We start from the raw sequence: 25,842 nt of genomic DNA, 5'->3' as shown, positions 1-25,842 counted from the left end.
TCCAAAAACATCAGGTGAAGTCAGGTGAAGTGGAACTCTGAAAACCATAAAGGTGTGAAACTGTTTGATTTACTTCATGTACAAATTCCCAATCAAGAGGTGCTTGTTCAAGATTTAGCCACAAGCCCAAAATGAAATGTGTGAGTGAAGGTATGTGTGTTTTCTGGAATTAGCTTGATTGATAGGAAGTTTGAAACAGTCCCTGGATGCCATTGACTGGCGTTCAAACAAGACAATTAACAATGAGGCTGAGATGAGAGAACACCTCTTGGAAAAGTCCACAGAAACAAAAAAAAAAACCCCCCCCAAAAAAACATCACATCCAACTCACACTATTTTATCAGAAGTAAACTCACTCAAGAGACCCTGTCTTAGCCTGCTAGTGTGGTGTCATGAAGCTTTGAAAGTGCTAGTATTAAACGACAAACACTGGCACTGGACGTAACCTGAAGGCACCTTCAGATGTCTGACAGAGTGAATGCATAAGCAGTGTAACTCTCTTTCTTTGTCTCGGAGTTCTCTCTCACCGCAGACGCTCTTATCTGTTATGTTTGGTGTTTGTATCTCCTCAGCAACTTTGCAACCATCGCACAAATATAACCCCACCTCCCATCTCTCTGGTTTAACAACACACACACTTCTTTGTCTGTCTCGCCTTTCTTCTCCCTCCGTACTTCTGTCTCTCTCTGTTTGCGTCTCTCTTTTAAGTTCAAGTTATCTTCTTTCACCGAGTCGGTCCGTCTGTCTCGCTGAGTGGGTGTGTTTCTATCTTTGTGCTCATTTCTGTATGTGTGTGTGTGTGTGTGTGTGTGTGTGTGTTTTGGTCAAAGTGTCTGTGTGTCTGTCTGTGTTCAAGAAGTGGAGGGAAAACAAATCACTTCAAATCCCCCCAAAGGTTCTGTGTGTGTCTGTGTGTGTGTGTGTGTGTGTGAGTGTGTGTGTGTGTGTGTGTCTGTATGTGTGTGTGTGTGTGTGTCTGTTTGTGTGTGTGTGTGTGTCTGTGTGTGTGTGTGTGTGTGTGTGCGCGCGTTGCACACACATGAGTGTGTCTCCCAGGACAATTTGCATTGATGTTGTTGTCAGATTGGAGAAAGAGCATTAGAGCTTTTTAAACATCAGCTGTCTGTTGCTCACACGCAAACACAGGCTGTGTGTTAACAGCAATGTGGTGTCACACATTTAGAAAACATTGTTTGTCTCCTAGTCAAGTATAGTCCCATGGTATACCAAATGACTGTTTTTGTGTCTGTGTGGATTTATGGATCCTTTCACTCAGAGAAAAAAAAAAAAGATACCGTAGCTGCAACACACTAATTCAGTAGCAACAGTTCAGACACACACTCCCACACACACACAATACCAAAAACCTTGGAATTGGACTTGGTACGTTGGTGTAAAATTCCCCAGTGAGCTGTAATAGAAATCAGGTGACAATGTACATACAATGGTCTACATGCATCATTGTATATTTACATTCAGCCTTGTCTGACAGCTTTTCTTGAAATCATGTATTGAATGAATTTCTCTGCCTCAAGTAGTATTCATATAGAGCTGCTGACCTTCACACCCTGTACTGCATTCTGCCTGTTCTGCAGAGAAGAGAAGAGAAGAGAAGAGAAGAGAAGAGAAGAGAAGAGAAGAGAAGAGAAGAGAAGAGAAGAGAAGAGAAGAGAAGAGAAGAGAAGAGAAGAGATTATCTTACCAGGCAGATTCCCCCATTGTCTGAGGCCCTGTATCTTACTTTGAGGGATTAAACCCTCTATGCATCACGTAAGACTTGGGCCGGCCAGCCAGTCTCCACACCAACCGTCTACACTGGGCCGTCAGTTGGTCAGTCAGCAGGCAGAGAGCCCGTGTGTCACTCAGTCAGTCTGTCATCCAGCGACTCAGCCTGTGAACCAGTAAATGAATCAGTCCCTGAATCCATTCTTCATCCCTGCCTCTCCCTCACACCTGTGCCGGCCCCTCTAAAGCCCTTTTCTCCTCTGGCCGTTAAGAGACATCCTGCTAATTGCTGCGATAAAAGGCTTAGCAAAGGGATCACTATATATTAGCAGGACTTTGTGTATAGATACTAGTCCAGGTCCTCAGCATCCGTTACAGCTATCAGAAAGTCAGTGAATGAAAACGGCTGTAGATGTTAAGCGCAGGTTCATATTCTAACTGTAGCGCTACACAGATAGTGAGCAGGTGTGAGGCTCATCAGCAATTCTGAATACTCCCAGAAGAAGTTTCATTTTTATTTAACTTAGATTTAAAGAAAATAGCAGTACCCGATAAAAAGAAATTCAATATATCCATACTATGTTTGTCTAAAACCTATCCATCTCTGTTTTTATGTGGTAGATCCACTAGAAGCAGAATTTAAAACTGGGCAAAGAGGCACAAACACTCCACTGAGTGTCACACAAAGTTGGGTTTTCTGAAGCTTGGACCAATGACCTTACCTTCCCCTTTGTGGAGGCTAGTGACTGAAAAGGTTTTGGAGGACTTTGGAGGACGGGGCTCTGTAAATTGCTGTGTACAAGGGTAAGACCCTTAAGATAAGTTTCTAGAGGAAAATGTTGCCTAAAACATTTTGGTGCTTTTTAAATAATCTTTGGGTGAAGTGGTTTGCCTTTCAGAATCTATTTTGTTGTTTAAGTGTTTTGTTTTGTTGTCTTATTTTACTCCCACTGATATCTGAATAAATGTGAAGAGTACAATGTCACTGACAGTTTTCAGCACAAAACAAGACTATAAGAGTTGAAAGGATATCAACTATTGAAAAAATATAAGATGATCAATGGGTGGCAGTCCTTTAGTATTCTTGCCTTATTTGTTATTTTGTGCCAACATTTAACCATCATACAGGCAAACAATTCTCCGGAAACATTTATTTATATATATATATATATATATATATCTGAATAGACATGAGACATATTACACTGTAACAGGTGTGACCCTTCCTTTATCTTGACCAAAGAGGGGAGAAGAAAAAAAAAACTCAGTCTATCACTGCTATTCTCTCCACCTACACGTATAACCCTCAGCTGAATAGAAGAAGTACAGGGCTATTGACTGGGGACTGTTGAAAGGCATTCTGTGTAGGCAATCACTAAGTGAAGTGGAAGCAGACGAGGCCGGTAAAGGAAAAGAAGGTACACCGTGAAAGTAAATTACAACGTTTCATCACAAAAGAACTCGTGAAAGGTACTGGAGTTCACAAAGAGAGAAGACTGTGGTGATGATGTCATCCTGAGACAAATCCTGGAGCTGCTCCACAGACGGGGAATAATGGATCAACTCTATGACAACACCCATTAAGAATTCACTGGCATATGTAGATATCTGAGTCATACTGTACATTCAAACACAACTCATTTGGATGTACAATCTTAAACAAAAAGCTCTATGGGCCCAATGAGCCAGTCCCTGATTTTTACGGACAAAATGTCACCTGTTGACTTGACCTGGTAAAGTCTACTCTCAGACAGCAAGCGGTTGGTGGTGCCGCCTCCATTATTTCCAATATAAACAAGACGACAGCAGCGTTGCGCCTTGCTGTGTGACCATGACAACTACAAAAACCTCCCTGATTTATACACCAATTCACCAACAGCGAACAAACAAATCAGTGAAGAGAAACTGTCTTTGAGGCCACACCATTTTCTAAGTTGGATTATTTACTACACACAGTTTATCATATTAGTAAACCTTGCTGTTTTGACCATATCAGAGTATGCAGAAACCATCAAAGTGTGATGTGGTGTTTCGTAGGATTTGAAGTTGCTGGTGGTTGTGGAAGCGAACTTGTGGCCCGCTGCTGCCCATTCAAACAGAGCGTCCACTTTGCAGTTTGGTAGACAGTGCTAACCCCTCACTGTCTGAACTTATCACCCCCTGAAAATCTTGTTTTGCAGACCTTGAGTGGTTAACCTTCTCTCTTTTCTATAGTGATGCACAGGTGCACTCCAGGGGCATCTGTTGCATGCGGTTTCAAGTGCAACAAAGCACACTTCTGCACACACCCAACCACACCCACCAGTGATACTGAGACAGGCTTTCAGAAAGAGAGGGCAGTGTAATACTAAATGGATCTTCCCTGCTCCTGATGTCCAGCTCTGTTTTTAGGGACTCATTCTAATTCAAACTGTAGCAAAATATAGATTTTGCAGTCGGGTTTGCATGTAAGGGTAAAAAGGGTTTTCAGGAAAAGATCGTCATCTGTTTCCTCTGTAGACAATTCATTCATTCATTTATCATTAAGACTGATGAAGTACTGGAAGAACATTCTAATGTAGAACTGACATGATTTGTCCAGTAATTGATCAGTTGATCAACAGCTTCTTAATTGTGAGTAATTGCTGCTTCTCGCCATTTAATATAGTTGTGAATGTTACTCAGACAAAAGAAAATGTTTAGTGTCATTTTTCTGACATTCTATTCACTAAACTGAATCATTGATGTATTAATCAATGATGACAATCATCGCTGCATCCCTATTCTAATGTCAAATTTAATATATTATGTAAATTGTAATGTAGTTTTTCATCCCCCAAGAACAGTGCCAACATTTTTTTTTTCAAAAGCCGTAAAATGGCTACACCATACACCATACCATGTAGACAAGTTTTTAATCCTTTTGCCGTTTGAATCCACGAGCGTCTCTCTTCCGAGCACTCTCATTAAAATGCATTTTATACTTTGTAGATTCTAACAGCTAAAACATGAAAACAGATCTGTGGAAATCTCCAACTTGGCATCTTAATCGATGTTGCATCCCGAGCTGCATCCTAAGAACAAACAAATAAAGTTGAAGTTGTTTTGCAGAGAACAAACTGGATTATGAGCTTTGAAATGGCGATGCTCCTGTGTTTAGTGCAGCGAGTTCCATCTGTCATTAATAACTGTGAGGTTTTGTACACGGTTGCTTTTTTTTTTTTTTATGGAAACATTTAAATTCAGCAGTTTTCATAACTCTCTTGTGACAGTGCACAGTCCACTTGCATAATGATGTGGAGAAATTGTTTTTAGCTTTTCATTTACTTCACCTTGTTATTATGAGAAGAGAGTGTGTGTGTGAACTTGAGTAAAGGAACAATTAAACAGCTGTAAGCCTGGAAGAAAAAAAAAAGCACAAAAACTGTTCTGGGCGAGAAATTACAGACACAGACAGACAGACACACACAAGCATACACACACACACACAGCGACAGAATGGGGAGTAATGGAGTGAGGAGAGAACGCTGCTGTCTGACATGAAAATCAACACAGCGTGACATGACCATTACACACACACACACAAGCACATACACACAAATCAATAGCCAACTGCTTAGACCCCCAGAAAATTATTTGGAAAACACACACACACACACACACACACACACACACACACACACACACACACACAACACACACACACACACACACACACACACACACAAGCGCAAATGTATGCAGCACACTCACATACATGAAGTCACTGATCATTAGACATTCTCTTTGATTCACAACGACAGTAAACAAGCTTGAAGTTCAAGTGCTTTTGATGAATCTGCGAATACTTTCACCAACAACGACATCTACATGACACCAGTCATCATTTCCAGTACCTGTAATTACCCACGAGTCACAAGGAACCAGTAAGAGGAATCAACCATGTGAAGGATGGGTCTCTTATTCTGTCTGTCTGAAGTCTGTGTATCTACCTGTTTGAACATCATCACAAAAAGAAGTAAATCTGATGCTTTTTTTTCTCCATGTCATATGCTGCCAGTGTGTGTGTGTGTGTGTGTGTGTATAGGCTATATCGCAACTGATCTACTTGACCTTTTAAAGGTAGACTTCAAGAATCTTCCAGAGGCAACCAAAGGGCCAGCAAGATACACAAACGTGATATTACATGTTCATCAAAAGCACGCACACAAACACACACTCACTCACTCACTCACATCCACACACGGAAGCATAGCAATGTGGTTATAAGAGAACAAAGCAATGTGGCAGCAGTGACATTTAGCCCGGGGAGAAACAACAACCCTTCCTGTCTCTCTCTCGTCTCTATATCCATGGTGTCTTCCCTCTGGTTTTGATGCGTCTCTCTCTTCTTCCACTGTCTGTCTCTGCGGCACAGCCACTGTCTGTGTGCCCCTTATAAAAATTTCCTAGCAGCAATAACTGTGGGATGTCGATGTTCTCATGTTGCACAAACTTGTACAACTGTAATTGGTTAGTCTGCTATGATGATATTCACTGGGCTTCATTATGGTAGAGTGTTCATGCCTCCGCAGCGGTGACAGCTGTGGCGAGAGACACAATGTTTTCAGCTTGTATGTACACTTGTACGACTTATGGAAGGGCGGATGTCCCACTCTAGTGAACACGATATCTCAGCAACACCTTGAGGTCATTTCTTCAAATTTGATACAAATGTTCACTTGGACTCAAGGATGAACTGATTACTGTAGATTTTGGTGGTAAAAGGTCAAAGGTCAAGGTCATTGTGAGCTACCATTGGTCGCATTCTTGGGAACATGATATATCAGAAACACCTGGAGGAAATGTCATTACATCTGGAACAAATGTCCATGGATCCGGAATTTTGTGGTCAACAGTCAAAGGTCACTGTGATCTCTTGAAACACCTTTTTGGACTCAACTCAAGAAATCACATGATAATTATCGCAATATTTATAAATATAAATCTATATTTATTAAACTACTTCAAAGTCTTCACTACACATTATGAGTCCAGACAGGCAGCATTTTCTACATGAATAGTGATCTCTTTTAACCATGTTAAATGGACAATATCATTTTAACATACTCTATACAAGTCAAAGACAGAAAACAGAAGCTTTTTTTTTTTTGTTGTTGTTGGAGAAATTACTGAAGAAATATCACATTTTCAGCTAATTAATACTGACAGAGGAATTCTGGTTCACACATGCGCCAAAGCTCTTTACAACACCTCTCTCAGGAGCAAATAGTTAACCTGGCTCTGACCAAAGGAAAAAAAAATACATTTATACTTAAACCTCTTAATCTTTGTCTTGTTATGTCTTATTTATTCCAGAAAAAAATGTGAAGTTCAAAAATTACAATTTGTGATTTAACAGGGTGAAATGTGTCACGTTATTTCTTGGTCAGAAGCACGGACATCCTGGAGTAGCGTCGCATCAGCGATCGTCAGGCAGTGGGGACTCCAGCGTGCTAACACTATTTCATACTAACCTTTTAATCTGACTTTCTGATTCAGCTTTGACCTACCGTACTTTCTGTAGCCTTGTACATACGATACACAGTTTTCCTGTCCAATGAGGGATTCTAAGCAACATTTCCGGTGCGCTCACTTCCTGTTTTACGTCAAAATAAAATGCTAGATAATACGGCCAGCCTCATGGTTTATTTACAAGCCGTCTCATCGTCTGTCCACTCAATTCTTGTCTCAACTAATTACTTCAGAGAGTACACTCTCACACAAGTCCTAATGAACTGGAATTATCTTGTGTGGAAATCATTACTGTATTTAAGCACCAGCGTTTGAGCAACCTGAATCCTAAACTTTTGTGGGTATTCAGCTCTACATGCTGTAAATTGCTGTGGGTAACTTTTGTGGTTAGTATTTTTTTCACTGTCCTCTTACTCTAGCGTGCTGAACAGTGACAGCTCCTTACATAAGCTGATGAAGAAATATTTGCCTTTTGCAACATTCCTCCTCTGTGTTTCTGTCTTTTGGTCTCCTTACTTTCTCTCTCTGTCAGCTATAGTAGGCCAGTTAACAGTAATTATGAGGTTTCTCATTAATTAGCAAGGAGCACCCAGCTGTTTCAGCCCCACAAGACAAAAGACCTTCAGCATGCACACATGCACATGCACACACACGCACACAGACACGTGCACATGAACACACCTGGGGGAGTCTTGGTAAAATGTCAGGGCTGTTCAGATTGTAATTACAGGGAGATTTGCTGCCTCTCTAACAAAGCCGAGATAAACCACCTGACTGACACACGCAAGCGGAGGCACAAATACTCACAACACACATTGCACATACACATTCGCAAGTAGCCACTCACACAGAAACACACACTCAAGTTTTACAGAAAAAAGAAAATCAATACCGAACCCTGTCTTTGGCACACACACCATATTAAAGGAGACATGGTAACAAGTTTATTTTTTTATTAATACAATCTGTGGGTTTCATGATAATATGTTTTAAAAAATACCATAGTTTCATATTAACAAAAGACAAAATGAAGATGTTAAATTGATATAATGTAGTCAAGCCGAGGCTTATTCCAAATATACGAGAGAATGCCTTCACAATAAGAGTATGCCCTGTTTGCTTTCACCCTCTCACATCTCTTATCAGTTAATTCTTCATGTTATCATTGAGTATTAATTAAAAGTTATTCCCACTAGCCTGATGTGTTTTGGATGAACACAATTATAAAAACAAAACATTTTTGCAATAGTCCTGATAAAAGTGGCAGCTAAACAAAAGAAAGTTGAGTCCACAGTTACAACTACTTAATTCTCTTAAGACCCCGCAATCTCACTAAATCAGTCTTAAACCAAATGCTTGGGGCTGCTGGGAGTGCAACAGATGCGTGCATGGTCTCCAACAGCTTTTTTCTAAAATGTACACAGCAGCATTTTGCAATTATATACGGCATATGGATTTGATGAATATGATTTGGTTAAAGAATTAATTAAATAAAAATCCACCTACATATCATGGTTCAGATGATCAGAATAAACAGATTTATTATGGAGGATTTATGAATGTATCAGCTTTCAGTAATCAGAAGAGTGCCTTAATCGCAATATTGGCAACAGTTGCATGAATGCAGTGAATGAAATTAATTCCCTCTGCAATGATAATCAGCAGCATGTTACAAATTTATTTAATATTGACTCCCATTGACAATTTGGAGTAAAAATGCAGAAGATACAAGGACAATGTCAAAAAAATGAATAGCCATATCACTTTAGTAGGGCGTCTACGTGTGTGTGTGTGTGTGTGTGTGTGTGTGTGTGTGGATGCAGATTATGTGTCGGTGTTCCAGGCGGACTGTCTGATGCTTTCTACATGTGTGTAGGAGTGTCTGAGTGTGTCTGTCTTTCTGTGTGTGGTAAACGTGATCTTGGCAGGTTCCTGAGAGTCTGCTGAGCTGCGAAGAGGAGGTGCGATTATAATTTCAGCACCCCACTGTTTCCACCACAGTTATATCGGTACGTAGTACCTGCTACACCTACTTCCCTCTGGTGCTCTTGCTCATAACTCTTCCCTCCGAGAGCACAGACAGCAACATCAGGGGTCAATTTACTTCCATCTAGACCAAATTAAAGTGGGACCAACTACTGCAATCAGCAAGTGAACAGGAAGCTCTATTCATATACTGAATGTTATTTTCCTAGGATTTCAAAATGAAAGCTGCAAATTTACAATTGTATTGCCTCTCATATTACCACCACAATTTCACCTGCTCTTACTTCAGCTATCGCCGGTTTTATTAGTTGTAGAAGTTGTATTTCTACATTGAGATTTTTTCACCGTGCACTGTGGGACTGTTCAGGATTGCAGAAAGTTATTAGAGGCTTTTGTACATATGCAATGAGGTGGTTGGTTTTTCAAAATGTTCAACAAGAGGACATATTAAGTTGAGAGTAGGATCCATCTCAAAGGGGATTTCTGGATTGTTGGAAGTCATCTAGGAGTTTTCATATAAAACTTTTCCCATGTCAAATGAAAAAGATAAGATGAGGCAACTCAATACATCAAAGCTATATATGTAGAGGGGGTAAACCCACTGGGAGAATGAGGTTCATTAAAAAGGGTACTCTTTACTTTGTTCCTTCACTCTGACGGACTAAAAGTTCAAGGTGCAAGACTGACTTTTCATGATGATCATTAGAAACTGACTGTAATGACACTATCTGTATATAAAAGTACCATGAAAGCAGGTGAGACATGTTGCTTCATGCTCAGCACATCATTAGAGAACATTTATAATAAGCCAGCAGATCCAAATTGACAACTGCAATATGTTCAAACACAGCAACAAATGGTGGAGTGGATGGATGGATGGGCACATGTGCCTGCGCCATGTCTACTGAGGATATGTTTGTCAATCACAAATCTAAATGAGTTTTGGCTCATAAGCCATTAAATTAAACATTTTGCCCCTTCTGTGCTGTGAAAACGACCCCACATGAAGATGAAAATGTCATGTTTGCCAACTGATTCTCAGAAGCCGCCAATTCAAGCAGAGATAGTCCACAGCTCACGCTCAGTTGACACTACATCATGGTGCATTAAGTTGACTGACTGCACATCAGCATCAGCAACATAACGTCTCCAAAAGCAAAGAGACACCTTCCGTGTAAAGCCGAACGTGATGGCTCTCTCTCACTGCTGCTAAAGGTCTGCAAGCATTTCACACACTGTTCACATTATTTCAATCATTAGCTCTGTTGTTGATGTTGTTGTCACTCAATTTTCTTAGCCGACTTCTCTGTCGTGGTCGAGGAGCCTTAAGCAGACAGGGTGCTTGATAACATGGCAACCCACAGTGGTCCTCAGTTTTCCTCCAAACAGCTTCACTGAACTGTGTTTTTTTTTCTTTTTAATTGCCACAATGACATCATCTCATTTTTATCTTGTTTTATGCTCTGAATGGCTTATTCGATTTGTAAAGTGTCCTTGGATGTCTTGAAAGGCCTTTATAAATATTATTATCTAAAGGCCATCTTTATGCAAATATGAATTTATTCAAGCCTCGTTCTTCGTTTGGCCCGTCCCATATATTTAGCTCAAGGTTTTTATTTTAACTGTATCATCTATAGAAATGCCTCACCCCTCGTAGCTGTCTGCCTCCTAAACTGCCTTTGATAAAGCAAGGTCAAAGGCAAGAATCAGTATAGGTGTCGCTTTGTAGATTTAAGGGAAAATGGGATACAGGAGTCCAATAAAAGGATTAAAACTAACTGAAATTTTATTGCAACCTCATTTCCATGATGGAGAATCCAGCCAAACACAGCAATGCATAGCATTTAAAGTAGCAATCTCGAAGACTTCTGTTTCTTTATCTTTGGCGACGGCTATGGCGAAACATCGTAACTTACAGGTTTGTTTTTGAAACAACACAACACAGGTGTTGGCGGAACTCCTGGGTGATGGAACACACATACCAGACATCCAGTTCATAAAAATGTAAAATGTAAGGACTTATATATTATAAGGACTATATAATTTCATCAGTGGGTCACTGGCTCAATCACCATTCTTCTACCTCATTCAGCGATAAAGTGACTTAGAAGACGCCTTATTTAAATGAAATTTTTCGAGATTCTCAAGATTGCCACTTCAACCATAAACTTAATTCATTTTTGTCATTGTGTCACTTATTATTTAATTTCATTAATCCTCATACCTTTTTAAATTCAAAGTACTGTTTTTATGTTCCCATTATATACAGAAACAAAAATGGATAACGTCTATTTATGCTTGCTCTTGTACTTTGTTCTGTAAATTTATTGCACAAAAGTTATAGGAAAGACACAAAGTTTGGAATCCTTTAGATCTATCAGCCTTTATTATTTCACTTCCAGGATTATAAAAGATGTTTATTATTCTGTGATGACAAATAACAGCAAATATAGTTTTTAGTTTTATACGATTGAAAAAATCTGCTGCACTGTGCAAATCATTAGGACTGTCTTAAAGTAAGACGTGTCATTAATTTGATTTATTGTCTCCCGTGACTGAAGTGGACCGGTCAGTAAGACCTATGTAGCTGAAACATAAATCCACTCGCTCAGTCTTTTTATGGAGACAGCAGACCTCTGCTCCTCACATGAGTAAAAATAATTACATTTGGAGCTGGATAACTCATTTGCATCTGAAACAAGTCAACAAGCAACACGTCATCTCCATAAATGACAACAGCAGTAACCAGCGGACACCTCTGGTTTGACTTTGGCTGCATCATCTCGTGTAAAAAAAATTTAAATGCAGCCCTCTCCAAAAACTCCAATTAACAGTGTCTTACATGCATTCGAAGGACAAATGAACAAATTAATGGATGATCCACCTAATCCATAATCCTCCTCGATTTCAGAATGTGGGACAACAGTTGGCCTGTATTTTCAACTGTAATTGAAATGGCTTAACCAGAGCAACGTGAGTGCTTAAATGTGTATAGTCATTTAAGTTAAATACTTCATGCATACGTAAAGGGCATCAAATTAATATTTAAACCTTGGTGGCAGGGGTTTTCTAAACGTTCCCAGCCTCTTTAATTTACAGCTGAAGTGGCTTTCAGATCCGAACAAACTGGTCAGGCAGACGTTGGTTTGTTTCCCATCTGCAGGCGGAATTTACTCACATGTGATTCTTAGCTAATGTTGCCTTCATACACTCGATGTCAGTAGACGTGCATAACAAATGGTTCATATAACCTCAGCTCATAAATAATAACTGATGGAATATTAGATCATAAAAGAGGATTTCAAAATTTCTGTTACCAGAGAAATGAAAACATGAGAGCAAAACTGCACAAAATTTAAAATCTAGTATAGATATTTAGATATATAGATATTTTTTGATAGATTTTGTGGAGCTCCAATAAAAATGTTTTTTGTGCAAAATGAACCTGACCAGTTGTGTCGAGTCAAGAGAAATGTCTTTTGAACACAATGACCTTCATGACATTTGCGTGAGTCCGTTGTTCCTCGTGGACGAATGGATTTTAATTTTGTTGATTTCTGTTCTATAAAGGCATAATTCTGATCCAGTGACTCAAATCCTTTTATCTTTCAATCCCTTTTATCGTTCTGTTTCTTTTGATCTCAGAAACTCATTTCAGCTCAACCTCTACCAGGCATATGGACATTGACAAGTACTTAGAATAGCCTTTTGCCTCCTTTGTTGGCTGAAGGATATACAGTAAATTACCTCCAGAAGATTGCAACAGCAAGGTGAAAACATCACTTGGAAAGCAAAGCTGAGAGTTGCTATGAGACCATATTACTTGTAACGTTGGGGTTTTGTGGACATGTTTGAGACATTTCTACAGTATAAGTCAATAATGAAACTGTAAGAAAATATATAATATATATATATATATATATTTATATTAAATTAAATGATTTTATATATATATATAAAAATTGAAAAAAAAAGAAAATTGGATGGAGAAGAACGGAGTCTCAACCAAAAATATGGCTATGGTTTTCTATTAGCAACAAAATGGAAATTAAATTGTTTACCATGTTTTTCAAGCCAAAGAACCACTTAACTAAGGCCTTATTTTTGTGAAACCACATAAAATTTAGAGGAACACTGGCACCAAATGTAACAGAAACAAAGTGTATCACAGGAAGCTTGCCAAAGAAGAAAGGCATCTTTTAACTTAATGATTATCTGTGTCGTTTGCTGTGCCCGGGCCGTTCACATGGACCTGTCTTATCAGAAAACAAATGCAAACAAGTGATGGAGTTTGTTAAGGGCGACATATTTCATTAGCTAAAGACACTTATTAAACCAAAGTGCAGCCCTGTAAGTGAGATGATGGATGTAAAAAGCCGGACAAAAGCTAACACTAGAGACTTGTGAGGGAAGAGGGTCCCTTATAGACTTCATCTTTTTCAAAGATGTGTGTGAATCTCAGGTGGAGCCCAACCAACAACTACATTACTAGTAAACATGAAATTATTTACAATTTTACAACATGAACCACTGACATATCATTTACGTACATGTCAATCATTAGGGTGCCACTTGATTGGATTACTTTGCCCTTTAATCCAGCTTTTCCTGCACAATTATTCCCTTCTTTTCAATCGGTGTTACCGGAAATCCAAGATGGTGGGTAGAACTGGTGATAAATATCCTCCAGAGACAAAATACATTTAGCGAGGGGAAGATGACAGAATGGGAGCGTGCGTGTTGTGGTGTCAGGTTTGGTTGCTGTCGTATGGTTAAGCATCTGCTCTCTGTCTGACCTGCTGACCCTTAGCGAGAAAGGGTAGGTAGACAGTCAGAGAGAGAGAGACGGAGAGAGCGGCATAGGGTCGGGGTGTGCGGGGAACAGACGGCCAGTGTCAAAGATCAAAACGTTTACTGGTGTCCACTGCAACACCCTGCTGAGCTTTTGTCTGCGAGCTGGACAAAGGCTGTGTGCCGTTACCTCTGGGATGTACTGTGCATGCAGACTTAATTTCCCTGCATATCAGACAAATGTAGGTTTTCACATGGCAACAACTCAAAAAACAAATTATTGCTAATATCATATATAAATTCATTTATGCTTCCTATTTTCTCTCTATGTGTCTGTTTTTTGGGGTTTAAATCTGTTCTACACTGTTCGTGATTGTGTCTATGTCCATATTCAGAGGCCATTTTGGTGCTAATGAGTTATTTAGCATATGTGTGTATATATGGTATATACACACACATTAGCTGTGACTGTAGCTGTTTTGGTTTCCATCCCTGCCTGCCCTGCAGAGGTGTCCTCCTTTTTTGGGGCATGCTGGTGGCCACCCAAGCATGAAAGCTTTTGAAAACAGCAATTTTAGTGAAGACTTGCGCTAAATACTGGTGTAAAAATAGGACTTTTGGACTCTCAGTGCAATCGTTTGGCTGCACAGTCTCTTTGGAGTAATTTTATTGCCAACTATAAAGGACCAATTCCCTGTCACTTTTACTTGTTTTGTAGAAAAGCTGCACAAAAGTGAATCAGTGAGTGTTGTATGGGGATACATAGTTTTCCAATGTTGTGACTGACACGAAGGTAAGTGGATAATGAAAAACTGAGGAGAGGAGAAGAGAGGAGAGGAGAGGACAGGAGAGGAGAGGAGAGGAGAGGAGAGGAGAGGAGAGGAGAGGAGAGGAGAGCAGGTGACAGCAATAGCCTCCAGCTGTGAACTGAGTGCACCCAGAAACAGCCTGACAGGGCCTGCTGGGGAAATGAGTCTTCTCTGGGAATGAAGCAGACAAGCACACACATACACACGTAGAGAGGCATCCTGCGCATGGAGAGACGCACACACATACATAGACAGAATGAACAACAGAACAAAAAGGCTCCCAAGGCGCAAGTCTAAGATGGGAAATACATCATCACTCAGGAAGGAAATGCATCACCTGCAGAGCTCTGAGACTCCTCGCCAAGACTACAAGTGGAGGTGAAGGTGCATATACATGCAAGTAATAACTGAAACGATTATAGTGATGATAATAATCCAAATGGTAACTGTCTTGCTTGCAAAGGTTTAGACATACTGTGAAATGCTGCTACACTAAAAGAATTTCTACAGGATTATTTACGAACAAGGGGCAGGGAATTAATGTAATAACATACTTTACTATCCTCGTGAGCATAACAGCATGAGGTGTGGAGCTCGTGAGACTTTATGTGTTTAGGTAGTGCTGTGGGTGTGATGTCTGCTGACAGCCATGTTTCTGTGGGTTTGGGGCACATGGGCATACCTGTCATCACACACACACACACACACACACACACACACACACACACACACACACACACACACACACACGCACACGCACACGCACACGCACACGCACACGCACACACACACACGCACACGCACGCCATTGCTCTCTCTTTCTCGCTCTCTCCCAATACCCATGTGTGCCAGAAATACCTTTTTTTTTTCATAAAAACATGTATAAATACATGTTTTTTTCATATAATGGTTATCAAACACCCCCTATAGGATTAAACACATTAAAGTGATTTATATAGTTTCAAAAATACACAAACTTTATGCCATAAATGACGCTAATCAAAACTGTTGAAAAGTTAGGGTTTAGATTTTTTCAGTTTGACAGCAAAGACTGTTGTTGGGTTCACAGAGGGTTCATTTGTCTAGCAAACTGACTAATCAAATTACCTTCATGCTTGTGTGTCTGTGTGTCCTGTGTATGTGTTTGTTGTGCAGCTGTCTGTATCTTTAGAGGCCTGACTGGTCTTTACCACCACTAAATAAGTGTCCAAATATATATTTTTTTTCCACAAACATAAGAATAATTACTAGAAAGATCAAATTGTCAGAAATAACTACTGTGTCTGCTCAGTAATAAGTCCCTTAAGGCTCTATGCATTAGCTACAGCTAATGCAGGAACATCTTACATAACCGAGACGTTTTCTCACACCTACACTGGCACAGTTCATGTCTAACGTTTGCTTTTATTAAAAATAGCCATGTTTTTTTTAAATACATCTTATAAGATACTTGCATATCAGTAAGGATGGCTACATATTTGTGACATTAGAAGAAAGTAAACTGGTTTTAGCTATTTTATTTGCCTCTAAAACATTTGGTTTTTATCACATCCTTTTTCTTTGTGTGCATGTCTACGTTGCATTACAAGTGATGATTCTTAATGTTCACATGGTCACCTGAACTCAAAAAATCCGATATCCATAACAACATTGCTGCATTAGATAAAAAAACCTCTGAGTTAAATAAGATACTGGACAAATGTACAGTAAGTGACCATAACGTGTTAAAAGTAGTATCATTAGACTCTACCAACAACGGATAAAGAAACTGTGATCTTGTTGAATCGTACGAAAATAAATGTTGAGTTAGTGGCGACTTAAATTGCGAATGCAAAGAACAAAACATGTTATGTTTGTAATGAGAAGAGCACATCATTAGTAATGTCAGTAATAAAACTTTAATATCATACCTACAGCAAATTTCACTAGCTACATGTTATGATTGGCCTACCGGAGCTGAAGATAAAATAAATTAGATTGTATTACTATTTAATGTTTTCTAGTAGGTTTTAAATGTGTAAAATAGTTTGATAGAGTTTTTTTAGTTTGTACCGTATATGTAATATGTATGTATGTACAGTATGTTTATGTAACACATGCCAGTTGTAAAAATCAGTATTTCTAACCCTCATGAATTAAAAAAAACTTGTTGCAACCCTTACATGTAATGATCAAACTATAGGACAATAACTTGCAGTTATTGTAAATTTAGCTGTTTGTGGTCCAAAGGAAGAAATGCTCTTTGAATGACATGACCATTTTTTTTCTTCACATCCTGGATGAGTAACTTAGAAAGCAGTGAGGAAGCTGGCAGCCAAATTACTAAAATAGGTACGAATCAAAGGCAAGGTGACAGGACTGACACCAAATTTATTTAGCTCAGGCTCATCTTTGGTTGCCATGACATCAACATGGTTTTGGTCTGTGGAGCTTTTATGATGAACAGAGTCTGCTTTCACGACAATAATGAGAAATCTTTTCTATGTCCTTAATTCTTCTTCCATTCTGAATTAGTTTTATTATTCCAGTCCTGTTCTGTTGTGGGGTTGGTCTTGTAGGAATTTCATGTCAGCAACAGTATGTATTTTCCCCAGAGGGCAGCACACAGTCATTAAGGGCATCAGTATTTTCCTCAAGGACAGTCTGACAGGGACAGACTGTCACCAGGGATCCAACCTTTGACCGACACTGCTGTTTATGTGTCCATCCATCTATCCTCCTATATACAGTATTTCCCATTTCACGCCATACTTCTATCTTAGGTGAAATACCGCCTCCTCCTTACATACTGGCAGTGTCGCATGTGTCTTTACAAAGATTAGAACACCTCACACAAACACACACACACACACACACACACACACACACACACACACACACACACACACACACACACACACACACACACACACACACACACCAACAGGGAGCACCAGCTGGATATGAGACTGTCTGTCTTTGTTAATTTCTCATCTGCCTTTCTCGTAACGCTTCAGAGAGAGTCTGTGTGTGTGTGTGTGTGTGTGTGTGTGTGTGTGTGTGTCTGTCTCCTGTCCCTGTACATGTGTATGTGTGTAGGCTTGTGTGTTTTGTGGTCACACCCTCAGGGTAACACATGCTATCTTGGTGTGCCCGACATATTTTTGTGTATTTATTAGTTTGCGTGTGTGTCCATGTGCTTGCCTACTCAACATGTTCATGTCATGTCTACTTCTAATCATCATTGAAATAATGAAGAGGCAATGGAAGACTGACAGATTGTGTGCGTGCATGCATGCGCGTGCTTGTGTGTGTGTGTGTGTGTGTGTGTGTGTGTGAGAGACATGCAAAGTGCCAGTGTTCTGCAGAAGCCTCATGCCTCCCAAAAGTCACCTTCTCACTGGAAAACACAGCTGATTTCCACAATTTGATGGGACTTTCATCTGAACCTTGTTTCATGTATTGCTTCATAGTGCGTTAACCAATACATCTGATTTGTGTATGCTTGCATAAAGATATATTTCATGGAAACCTGGATTAAATTCACATTATATGTAGTGTTATACAAAAAGTACATAATATAAGTTTCAAGTCACAAAATACATTAGAAAAACAAATTAGAAATATACAGCTTAGAATTGCATCATTCCTTTACAGTTAAGTCCACTGCAGTGTTATCTTTGCTGATGTTTCGAGCAGGAAGCCACCATATCTTTGTACTCAATTATGATGAATTATGGATATACTTATGACACTCATGACACCATTCTGTAAATGCACATTTGCACTAGACCTAGGAGGGAAAGAACCATTGTATATAAAAAGCTGTTATGGAACCGGAAGGGCCCGGGAACAGCTGGAACAGCTACCTTGAGTCCAATCTCTCTTTGTTCTTATTTGCAGGGCAAAATGATCACTTCTTTCAATTTAACAGCCTGTTGATAGCAGAGGCAGCTCAATATGTGCACGCTGACATTTCTAAAATCATAGCGGGTAAAAGACAAGTCTGAAATACATGGGTATATTTGGCTTGCTCGCTATTTAAAAGCTCACCATTTGGGTAGCAATCTGTCTGCAGGAATTAAATGTGTTTGCTGTTGTTGGCTTGGAGAGGAAACACACATGGGAGATTAACAGAGCTGTACCCTGTGAGTACCCACCTATTACAATCAACACTTATAACAAATTCACTAAGGATAGGAGCTGGGGGGGAAAAGAGGGCCAGAGGACAGGCAAGACTAATGGAGGATAGAAAATAGGGAAAGAAAGGCGGAGAGAAGGAAGAGAGAGACAGACGTGGGATGAAAGTAAGGTGGTGATTACAAATTCAGTATGGGTGGAGAAATGCAGGAGAAATGAACTGGTGATTAGGGTTGGAGGAAGATGGCTGGAGAGAAAAATAAAAAATCAGTTGAGGAAGGAGCAGTGAAATATCACGTACACGCCAAAACACATGGCTGCTCACAACTCAACATGGGAGTTCCCAGCACACCTGCCGTAGTAACACTAAAATACCATGATTTTCGAGGCAATGAAAAACTGAGAAACAGGGGAACAGAGGGCACAAATTAACTGGATAAAGGCATAGAGTGAGAACTCTAACTGAAAGTGAAATGTCCTCTAATGTTTTAAAATATCAAAGGCTTCAGATTCATTAAAAAATATGAAGCAACACATACTCACAGTTGCTCTTACAGTTAGGGGCAACCATTATCCTAAGAATTACATTCATCAGAAAGTATTTTGCCTGGACCACAAGCGGTCACAACACCTTAAAAAAAACACACAGAAAATGTTCACAGCACATTTTGCATAATTTGCTCCTCTTGTATGTCTGAAAAAATGTTCACTCTCAACGTTGGTTCAGTCTTTGTGTCCCACAATATCTCTGCTCACAGCAACTGAGGTCTGGTTTTACTTAGAGAACTAAAACCACTTAGTTAAGTCTCTTGCTTAATTATGAAAATGATCAATACTTACTTTTCAGTATCCTTATGTTTCCCTGTGCTACATGAACGTCACGCTACTTGTGGCATTGTTATAAAACGTTGACAGTGAAGTAAAGGGGTAGAAGAGAGGGATGCAGGTAAAAAACGAGAAAAACAAGTAATTACAAATTCACTGTGTAGAGGTTGTAAACGGAGGAGAGGATTAGGTGGATGAAAGTCAAGAGGGACAGATGGTGAGACAATGGAGCTGAGGAGCAGTACAAAATTAATAAAACAAGTATAAAATAAAAACAGAGAAACAAGAGTGGAGAGTGAGACAGAGATAAAAGAAGAGAGAATGATGAGAGGACAGAGGTTAGAGGCTGTTAATATGTTAATATGGCTGTTAATATCAAAGCCAAGAGATGCACACATACACTCACGACTGCCCTACTCTCTCCCCACCCCTCTCTTTCTCAGTCTGGCATCCCTGGCCCCCACCCCACCCCCCTCCGTCAGTCAGAAGTATTTATATGATCAAGAGGCCGACTGTGCAACAGACACATCTCGCTCCCTAAGAAAGCAACCATGAACCACAGGATTAAATGTCTGTTGAGAGAGTCTGTGTTGCGCTAATTTTCAGTGTGCGAGTCTTCATCCTCCCGGGTGTGTGTGTGTGTGTGTGTGTGTGTGTGTGTGTGTGTGTGTGTGTGTACACAGTGTACAAATAGTGCAAATTTATGAGTATATGTCACAAAGAAAGACAAAAAGATGGCTCCGAGCTCACCAATTACACATTCTATTAATGGTACATAGAATGACAATCGATAACTGACAGCGGAGAATAATTACCAAAATACTCAACCAGTTACTAATGCAGGTAAATGATTAGCAGTGGCATATTTATGGACAACATCAATCAATGGCTTATAATCAGCATCAGAGTTGCAGACTGCACCAATCCATCTCTGATACCCGGTGATGGGTTATAAAACCTGGTTGGAGGACCATTTCACTGCGCCTGACAGCCTGTCCAATTTAACACTGATGACCAGCATTAAATTACTAGACGCTGCCAGGGGATGACTGATAAATTTCAATTTAGCTATGTTGCAAGAACAAAGCACTACATTTCCATGGCTCGTCAATATAAATTAAATGAACTATTTTTAGCCTTCTGGGTTAATTGCGTGGTCACATGCTGAACACCAGCCTTCAGTAGAACCAGTTACAATTCCTCACCTTATTGATGACCTGATGTGGATTACCTGGCTGTGTAATTGATAATTAGTCCTAGATGATTAATCAGTGTTTGTCCTTTGATTGAGTGTTGATTAAATCCATACTGTCGGTAAAAATCTGTAATAAAGGTGATCTTACAAATGATGTTGAAAAGAAGCTCAAAGGTGAAGGTTTTGAGGTTGGACGCAGCTCTCGTTTCGATTCTGGGAGGCTGAATGTAACACAGAATACATTTAAGGCCTGGAAGACGGTGAAAAAAAAAATTTGTGTGGGTCTTTTTCTTGTGTGCATATAAACATGTGCGATTTAGTATGTTTGGTGAGTAAATTAATCCTCTGGAGCCACAGGACAAATCTGACAGACTAAAGGAAGAGAGGGAGCTGAGAGTAGAGAAGAGAGCGGGGAGGAAGTGCTGAGCAGAGGAGAGGAAAACAGAGGAGCAGGAGACAGGAGAAGGGAAGAGAGGAGAGGTGGAGTTAAGCTGAGCGGAGCAGCGGGGTGGAGAGGAGGCGAACAGATGAAACAGAGAAGAGGGGATCAGTGGTGAGAAGAAGAACAGAAGACAAGTACAGCAATTTTTCAGCATCTGACTCTGAGACAAACTTCATTTGAGGCGAATTTTGTGACATTGTGCATTTTAAATTAAGGCACTCACGAATTTACAGAAAAGATTAAGACTTTTATAATAACCTGTCAGATACACAGAGAGCGTCCACAGGAAGCTGGACTTTACCTTTCATCAGCCCAGAAGATGCTACTAAATGGCATTGTATCTTTATGCCAAATGTGTTAAAAAGCAAGTTGAGAAAGTAACGCCTTCATCCACTGGCTACAGAGACGTGTGAATCCATTAACGCCCATTCCATTACTTTACCGTCTAGATTGTTTTTTATAATAGCGTTGCAGGTCCAAACAATGATTGGTAACCTGCCAATTGCCAGAAGAGTAGACTAATTTACCAGCCAGAGCCAAAACGTAACAGCATTTGGATGGTGGCTGGTTTTAATTTTCCAGCCTTTTTTCAAAGCCTTGATACCCAAAATGTCAGCATGGATCAAGTGGACATTTAATTACACAATTATTTACCTTTTTGTTCAGCCGCTACACTTTAAAAAAGGTTTTAGTTGCTTGCTTGGCCAACTTCTATATCTACCTTTGACATTTTATTAATCTTAAATAGAATTTGCATTTAACTGAAATTGTTCCTCGGCCAGCTTTGAAGGAAACCACATTTCTACCATGTAGAGTTTAAAAGTATCTGATACCTTCCACAGGCTAGACAGCCATGAGGAGATCAGTGTCAGGATCTGTGCCCCACAAGTGTTTAAAATTAGATCTTTTGTGCCTGAGGAAAACCCTCCTTTCTTGTCTTTATTCGGTCGAAACCCTACAAATCACAATCACATATCTATCCATCAACGAGAACCATAAAAATAAAACTTTCAAAAATAGGCTAGAAAAAGAGTGAATTTACAATCCTGCAGTTTGTGGTGGTGCATAGCCAAGTGTCTAGACGTCCCCATTGTCAATTTGTTTACTCACTGTAGAAATCCACAGTGCTTCTGCTCAGTCAGCCTACACATGATCTCCTTACACTGAAGGATCATGCAGACTTTACAATGACAAATGGTTCTCAATAGCTTCCACATAAGCTATTTTTTTCTCTTTTAGGTTTCTGTTGCCTAATTTTCAATCTCAGTGCCCCCCTTTCTGCTCACCAAATCTCAACCCATGTTTTTAAGTTTTCTGACAAAATCAACCTGGTTGGATCTTATCAAAAGCTCACAGAGTCTGGCATATGCTTAGTTTGAAACCTAGCCCTGATTGTTTTTCTAAACTTGCTGTGTCTCTTTCTATTGTGATAGTTCTCTCCCTCTTTGTCACTCAACTTTCTCTTTTCCTCCCTCATCTCCTCTGTTTCGTCTCGTGCCACCTTGCTTCCTTGGAAGTCCACTTTCCTCTCCCAGTCTATCCTCTCTCTATTTCTCTCTTCCCCCCAATGCATGTCATTCCTCTACTCTATCCTCTTCTCAAGATACAGTGATGAATGGTCAGTTAGTTTCCATGCCACCTGACGCAGCAGTGGGTGTGTTTGCATGAGTGTATATATCCGTGTGTGTGTGTGTGTGTGTGTGTGTGTGTGTGTGTGTGTGTGTGTGTGTGTGTGTGTGTGTGTGTGTGTGTGTGTGTGGTGTTCACTCAAATGTCTGTGTTCACTCGGAATTTCTGAACAAGATCAGAGAGAGAAACTAAAAATGGAAAGCAGAGGAAGACCAAGATACAGACAGACAAAGACAGCGAGAGAGAGTGTGCTATACTGTGAATATTTTAACATTTTATTTCACTGAAGAAAGGAAAGAGAGGGGGAGAGGGAGAGAGACGAGGGAAGGGAGAGAGAGAGAGAGTTTGGGGGGGGCAGGGACAGAAAGTGTGTGTTAAAGAGAGAGAAAGGGGGAGACACCACCATTATATAACATCCTTTAAGTGAAATACAGCAGAAAATGAAGGAATGAGCATGAGTAGAATTTGGGGAATAAAATGCTGTGTAAGGCTTGGGCCTGATCACTATAAACAACTCACGTTCACGCACGCACGCACGCACGCACGCACGCACGCACGCACACACACACACACACACACACACACACACACACACACACACACACACACACACACACACACACACACACACTTTGGTATAAGCAGCTCACGTTCGCTGCCACAGCCCAAGAGCTACCGCAAGAATATTTATTGGCTACCAGCTCAATGGCTGTATTGAAGAGAAGGATGGAGAGAGAGAAAGAGAGAAAGGGGGAGAGAGAGAGAGAGAGACAGAGAGAGAGAAAGCAAACTGAAACAAGCAGAAAATGAGGAAAGAGGGAAAGAGGCTGTTGCCGGTTCGATCCCTCTCTCCCTCCATCCTCCCTGTGAGCCAATTTCTCCGCTTTCCTCCGCAACACAGCAACACACCATACATCCACGCACGCACGCACCCCTTGCGCCCACACGCACACCACCTCCCTTCTAACTCACACACATGCACAGGCACCTCAGACGCGCGCGCGCACACACACACACACACACACACACACACACACACACACACACACACACACACACACACACACACACACACACACACGGAACAAGAAGCAGCAATTATCTTATGACTGCAGTAGAAGAAAAAAAAACTCAGTGCCCAGTCTCACCCAAACAGTGATTGTGCGCGCGAGTGAGGGCGTTTATGTTGTGGATGTGTGTGCGCGTGTCGCATCCCCTTACCTTGCGCGCGCGAGGAGAGCGAGCAGAGAACGAGACTCCACAGAAAACAGCGCATCACCGTCATTCCTCCGTCCGTCATCCTCTCGTTCATCCCTCTCATCCTCCTCTTCGTCGTCCCCCTCTTCATCCTCCTCTTTGCCGACGAGGGGTGCGCGAGATAGCGTTCCGTGCCGCTATTAGTAATATTATTAGCATCAATACATCTTCCGCGAGCCGAGCGCGAGCCCTCTAAGCTCTCACCGGGCCGCATGCTGCTTCACATCCAGAAAACGGAGGGGGAGAGAGAGGAAGGGGGGAGAGAGAGAGAGAGAGTGAGAGTGTGAGAGAGAGAGAGAGAGAGTGAGAGAGAGAGAAAGAGAGAGGGAAAGAGAGACAGAGAGCGAGACGCGTGCGTTTTCTTTGCCTCCTCCTAACACGGACTAGATAAATCCTTCATATCCGAAAAATGAATTCAGTCAACATCCAAAGAGAGAAAAGCAAAGCCGCAGAAGGGAGAAGGGACGGGCACACAGGTTGTCTCTCTGTCTTTAAATCCACTCTCCGCTGGGTTTTAGTGATGCTTGTCGTCAATATCTCTTTATTCCGTCCCGTTCCCTTGCAAAAGAGTGAGAGAGAGGGAGAGCTTCAGATCCACACTTCCCCCGGGCTGCATCCTCTCTTCATTCTGAAATATCCCTCTTTCTATACAGGCTTTTTCCCTCCTTATGTCTCTCCTGCAGTGTCGTTTTCTACAGTATGTGTCGTCTCTTCTCTCTTTCTTGCGTATCTCCTAAAAATCCCCTCTGCTGTTTCTGTCCCCTTGCTATCTTTAAAAAATTTTAAAAAAGAAAAAAAAGAGCAGGTTTTGTATTTCTTTTCTGGCCGGATAACCCCCCTTTCCTCAGTCTTTTGACTCGTGCGTCTGTCAAACCTTCCTCTTCTTTTCCTCCTCTTCTCCTTCCTTTCCTCCTCTCACAAACAACGGCGAGGAAAATGTATCATCTTTAGCCCTCCTGAAAGAAGAGAAATCAATCACTCTTTCGTCATTCTCTCATCCATTTGACTTCTTTTCACACAAGCATCATCATCATCATCATCAGTCATTCCTTTTAATTTCCTTACCAAACAAGCCAAACCAGAGCTCGCTCGTTATGTTGAGACTTTTAGTTCTGTCCACAGGTCCAACGAAGAAAAGGTAAAATGAAAATCCCTCTTGATGTCAGAAACCTGAGGAGACATGTATCATCCCCTCTGCTTCGTACACTCAGGTCTTCTCTCCTGGTGTAGCGGCTGGTGCGTCTCTTCCTTCTCCCCGCCGGTACAGAGATGCTGCCTTCAAGTGCTCCTCGTAAGCTCCCGCTCCCATTCACGTGCGTTTGATCGGAAATAATAGCCCAACATGGACTCTCCTGTTAAAACTAGGGTGTTGTTTGGGTGGATGATAGCTTTTTTTAAACATCGGGCTGAAGAGTGGATACTCTGTGTTCTGTTTGTTGTTGCAGTTGTGTGGAAAGGACAAAATGCAGAGGCGTCTGCAGGCACTGAAGAAAGACTGTGAAAGTGCTTGCCAAAACTTTACCTACAGCCAAAATCCGATCAAAACAAAGACATACAAGAAACCTAAAACC

At 40.7% G+C, this 25,842-nt stretch overlaps 1 protein-coding gene across 3 annotated transcripts in view; it reads right to left on the bottom strand.

The window, feature by feature from the left end:
* Positions 1-25,502, bottom strand: part of csmd3b (CUB and Sushi multiple domains 3b) — a 333,374-nt gene extending 307,872 nt beyond the window's left edge. For all 3 annotated transcript variants that reach the window (XM_056398790.1, XM_056398791.1, XM_056398792.1), the window contains exons 1-2: positions 25,337-25,502; positions 24,236-25,227 (exon numbers count right to left, since the gene is read on the bottom strand). In XM_056398790.1, coding sequence (XP_056254765.1) covers positions 24,236-24,485 — 250 coding nt within the window. In that variant the 5' untranslated portion in view covers positions 24,486-25,227; positions 25,337-25,502. The remainder of the gene's footprint in view (positions 1-24,235; positions 25,228-25,336) is intronic.
* Between the last annotated feature and the right edge of the window lie 340 nt (positions 25,503-25,842).

This window comes from Seriola aureovittata, chromosome 16, assembly GCF_021018895.1.
Source record: "Seriola aureovittata isolate HTS-2021-v1 ecotype China chromosome 16, ASM2101889v1, whole genome shotgun sequence".
Classification (NCBI taxonomy): Eukaryota; Metazoa; Chordata; class Actinopteri; order Carangiformes; family Carangidae; genus Seriola; species Seriola aureovittata.
Note: the sequence above shows the minus strand (reverse complement) of the source record. Positions and strands in the feature narration are given on the sequence as shown.